A 4,976-nucleotide genomic window follows, 5' to 3' on the forward strand; every position below is an offset into this window, starting at 1 on the left:
GCGATTCGGCTAGTTTATCAAAGGAGAGCGATTGCTTCAGCATTAAAGAAATAGACTTTACATACAAAGAGACTGCGGTGTGCAGAGTGTAACAGGACACATATTAATAAAGTAATGCTGTGAAACATAGGTCATCCACACATATAGCAACTTATGCTGGTCCCCCCCATGGCCCTATGTGTCACAGCACACATCCCCCATAACAGTGCATCATCCACACGTCCACCATAACAATGTCATCCCCAGACCACCATTAGTTCAAAATCCACCAGAAGCACACCTTTTGGTTAAAAATATTTTTTTTCTTATTTTCCTCCTTAAAAACCTAGGTGCGTCTTATAAAGCGAAAAATCCAAAAAGTGTAATACCAAGCGATCAAAAAGTCTTATGTACCCCAAAATGGTACCAATAAAAATGTCACCTCATCCCGCAAAAAATGAGCTCCCACATAAGCCAATCACTTAAAAAATAAAAACCAATGGCCCCCGTAAACCAATCCATGAAAATCTGCGCTGCAAAAGCCATATGGCACGCCTTCCATTCTCAATTGTGCCATGTGCCCCCACAGCAGTTTACCACCACATATGGGGTGTTGCCGTATTCAGGAGAAAATGCTTTCATAAGCGCTCACTAGTATTTGCTTTATACGCATTTTAGGCATATCGGCAAGGTTAGATGTCGATACTGATAATGTTCAAAATCCTTAATATCGGCCGATAATATCGGTACTTCTGATAATCGGTCGATCCCTAGTCACAATATCAGAATTTGGACTTCAATTTCAATACCAAGTAAAGTATCATGGTATGAAATACCAAATCGATGTTTCAGAAAAAAAACTATAATGGCACCATTGGGGTTAATGAGTCACCTTAACCCTAATTTTCCTCTATGCTGTAGGCTAGCTGCAGTCATCAGATAGAAGCGGAGCCCTCCGCTCACACCAACTATTTTCCACCTTCCTTCCCTGAGTCAGGGATACGGTGGCCACTTTCATAACTCCAAAAAGGAGGACATCAACCCTCCCTACCCCCCCAAAGGGAGGCCATCATACCTGGGACAATAAGCAATATACATCCTCATATAGGATGCCCTTATATAATATCCATCATCAGAGGCCTTCCATCCTCTGCCAGGCTGGCTCCTTTGGAAGGTGAATGCTGGACGGTGGCCGCACTAGCACTGCATGCATCTCTGCAAGCCCCATGAACTCCTTGTCACACCTGTCACCTGCTCGTGAGGTAATCTCAGCATAAAACTACAAAAAAAAAAAAAACATCTGCATCGACTCCTCCATATGTTACTGGACAGGGCGATGACGTCATCACAGGTCCTTTATCCTATGAGCATCCAGCACCGTTAGTCCAATGAGCAGACAGCGCAGTCACTGACACTCCGATTCTCCACCATCTAAGACTCTTACCCCCTCAGAGTTTTCATTGGTGGCAGTGCCGGTGTAATGTTATATTTCCCTACCCTCGTCACTTCCGGTCGCATCGGACATGACGTGAGGAGGTGTGCTGTGCCACGCCGGTGCACAACGAGGTAGGGAAATTTCACAGCAGAGTGCGCATGCGCTGGGAGCCTCACCAGCGGTTAGGAAAGGAAAAATTACGGGCCAGTGCTTTTTCCCTACCCTTACCACCGGTAAGGCTCCCAGCGCATGCGCAGTGTCGGCCGGTGTCCAGATGAGAACATCCATCTGATCACAGCGCCTGCGCACAGTACGCACTCCTTCCTTCTCCACTGCCACAGACGTGTGCTACGTTGTGCGCACACCATGTTCTCTAATCAAAACTGCTGCGACTCTGCGCAATACCGGTGACAAGTATAAAAAAAACTGTCAGTATTGAACCGGGCATCAAAGTATTGAAAAAGTATATATACCTAATGCAACCCTACTAAGGTCTGTATATTTTTCATTGTATGGAACAGTGAAGTCTACTACGCTAGTCTACACTGCAAAAACAGTATACTAATGCAGGCATGCTCAACCTGCGTCCCTCCAGTTGTTGCAAAACTACAACTCCCAGCATGCCCGAACAGCCTACAGCAGGGCATTGTGGGAGTTGTAGTTTTACAACAGCTGGAGGGCCGCAGGTTGAGCATGCCTGTACTAATGTATACCAAGCCGTGGAAGCCAAAAGTACACTACTTTGCTCTTCGTAGGGCGTAAGGAGTCTTAGGCTACATTCAGATCCGGAAGGATGTTGGCAGAGGCATAGCCGGATAATGCTGGGAAGCTCCGGATCCCTATTGGCTGCAATGGGGTCTGTCCGCTTTCCAGCATAAACGCTGGCTTTCGGCCGGATGCCCATCAGATGGCATTGTAGTCAATGGGGATCCAGTGCTTCCTGGCATTATCCGGCTATGCCATTTACGGTGAACTCCAACAAGCTATTCCTCTGCCTGAACAGCCTGCCGGATTTCACAACACTGTTGTGACCGTAGCCTAATCAATATGCTTGGTTTATACACAGGGAGCCTGTCCTGGGGTATATGCCAAGGGTACAGCCATAACATGATGTGATCTCACTCTTACATTTATGCCAGGAAATTAAAGGGATCATGCAGGTTTTTGATATTGACGGCCTATCCTCAGATCAGCAGGGGTCTGACTCCTGGCACCCCCGTCGATCAGCTGTTTGACGAGGCCGAAGTACTTATTGCATGCTGAGGCCTTTTCCTAGCCCAGTGATGTCACGTTCGTTGGTCACATGGTCTTGGCACAGCTCAGTCCCATTCAAGTGGAGGATAGGTCATCAATATTAAAAACCCTGGAAAATCCCTTTAAACGAAGCAGCGCAATCATACAATGTCATAGGGTATGGAAACGATACGGCTCATTGGAGTGCAGAATTAGGTTTAATAGTCATGCACGCACCATGATTCGGAAATTTCATAGCTTTAAATTTTATATTAAAATATTAAAAAGAGTAAAATAAATAATCTAAATTCCAGCAGCCCACAACATAAAAAGCACACACAAATCTCCCTCCAGATGTGGCAGCAGATCAGTTCTGTATAAAAACCCATCTCCGGTAGACTAGTCCAGCAGGAGAGTCCTCCAAGAACTCCACAAGAAGAAGTGGTGGGGTTATGGGGAAAATAGAAGACATCTTTACGAGTCTATCTTAATGAAGACCTTTGGGCGAGAAAATACTTTAATGGCTTCCTCAATCTCGGACAGCTTCTTCTCCAGCTCAGTGCGTCGGTTCTGGATGCTGAAGTTGTCTGCTCGGACTGGAAGCATCAGTAGCTCCTTCAGCAGCTGGTCCTGGGTCTGCTTGATTTTATTGAGCGTCTCCTGACGTTCAGGTTCTGGCATCATGGTGTGTCCCGGTGGGAGCGATGGGTCGGGAGCCTGCTTCTTACGTTTCTCTTGCTCTTTCCTCCACTGCTCTTTAAGGTCCAGGAGGTACTGAGGGACATGTCCCTTCTGCTTGGAGTCATACTCCTGCTGCTGTTGCTGCTTCTCCTGCAGGACCTCGTTTAGGTTTAGCAAGGAGCGGGATCGCCTCATCTGGGTCTTCTTCACATTTCTTGCATTGTGGGCTATGAAGTCAATGCTGGAACCCTGGATCTGCATCTCATGGCTGGCAGTGGTGGGCCTACTGGGCGCTGGTGAAAGGCACCTCTTAGGCTGTAACCCCGTGCCACACCGGGTATGAGACTTTAGGAAGTTTGCCTGTACCGCCCTGGGAGGGGATGGCTGCTCCTGCAGTTTGGCTTTCACCTTGGACTCCACCTGTTCGTATTTGGGCGACTTCCATAAAGCTTTGATGGGTTTAGGAGCCCCCTGTACCTTCTCCATCTCCTTCTCTTTACACCGCTTCTGGATCTCCCTCATCCGCTGCACATTCTCTTTACCATGGTCTTTGTTTTTTTTGGGAGGGGGCGATGCTGTATGGAGAGAGATACCCTCCAGCTTCAGGAGAACACCCACTGTGCCACTCTGCCCCCTTTCCAAGATGCCCCTGGCATTGGGGCGTACTCTGGGTATGGGGCTGGCGGGCCTGGCACTGTAACAAGCTGGATATAAGGTGGGATCTGGATTCAAGGGTCCTGACAGAAAGTCCAGCTTGACATCAGTCCCCTCCAGCCGACCCCGAGCTGAGGCCGGCCTTCTGTAGTAATCAGGGAACAGAGTGGGGTCGGGGGGGATCGGCCCGGATATTCTGGATGCGCCTTCACACATGTTGTCTCTAAACCCGGCGCTGTCCTCACCGATCCGTGCCGCTCATTACACCCTCGGCGCCGCCATCAAAACGGGACTGGCGCTTCCAGTTGACACGCCAAGCTTATCGCTTAGCAACGGCAACTTCCGCTTCCGCCGCCGAGGGCTTCTGGGAGTTGTAGTCATGAAGGCATGACGCCTGGAGTGACTGGGAATTCAGCTCTGTATGAGCATTGTGTGAATGGCCTCTTATGAGTGACTTCCTGCATGTGATGACAAGATTAATATGTACTTATTTTCATTCCTTTTTATGGAGACTTGTCTATTTAAAAGGCAATGTGGGAGGAAATTCCAGTGCATCTCTGGTGTGCTGCCTCTGTAAATAATATATACCCTGATATAATGAGGCCTTTACAGCAGTCAGTATTCTGAGGTTGCCACATTTTTCACCAAAATGACGCGGGGTTTTCAAGGGAGGCTTTAAGGACTGTCACCACTCCTGACATGACAGTTTTCCTCATGTAGTCAGATCGCCATAATCTCGCGGTGCGCGATGTCGGCACTGCGCATGCGCAAGCTCGTGCATCGTGAGATTACGGCGATCTGACTTTGTGAGCAAGGAGGAGATTCGTGGTTACAGGCGATGCTGGGCTCCTTCACAGTAGGGCGGTGCTGGGCTCCAGAATGGTTAGTGCAGCCCCTTGGGCTCCTTACCAGGCTGATTTACTTTTATATATAAAATCATTTTTTTTACACTCAATAAAACCACTCAGAGATATGGGACAGGTATATTGCGGAC

The 4,976-nt window shown here is 48.2% G+C and overlaps 1 protein-coding gene across 1 annotated transcript; it reads right to left on the reverse strand.

The window, feature by feature from the left end:
- Nucleotides 1-600: 600 nt before the first annotated feature.
- Nucleotides 601-4,291, reverse strand: ENKD1 (enkurin domain containing 1). The gene has a single exon (XM_044291207.1). It carries the CDS (start codon nucleotides 4,196-4,198, stop codon nucleotides 3,122-3,124), a length of 1,077 nt encoding a protein of 358 aa, XP_044147142.1. The 5' UTR covers nucleotides 4,199-4,291; the 3' UTR covers nucleotides 601-3,121.
- Between the last annotated feature and the right edge of the window lie 685 nt (nucleotides 4,292-4,976).

This window comes from Bufo gargarizans, chromosome 1 (assembly GCF_014858855.1).
Source record: "Bufo gargarizans isolate SCDJY-AF-19 chromosome 1, ASM1485885v1, whole genome shotgun sequence".
Lineage (NCBI taxonomy): Eukaryota > Metazoa > Chordata > Amphibia > Anura > Bufonidae > Bufo > Bufo gargarizans.

What these genes read in the sequence shown, in the direction of transcription:
- ENKD1 (XM_044291207.1), bottom strand. Translation starts at nt 4,198, where the DNA reads ATGTGTGAAGGCGCATCCAGAATATCCGGGCCGATCCCCCCCGACCCC.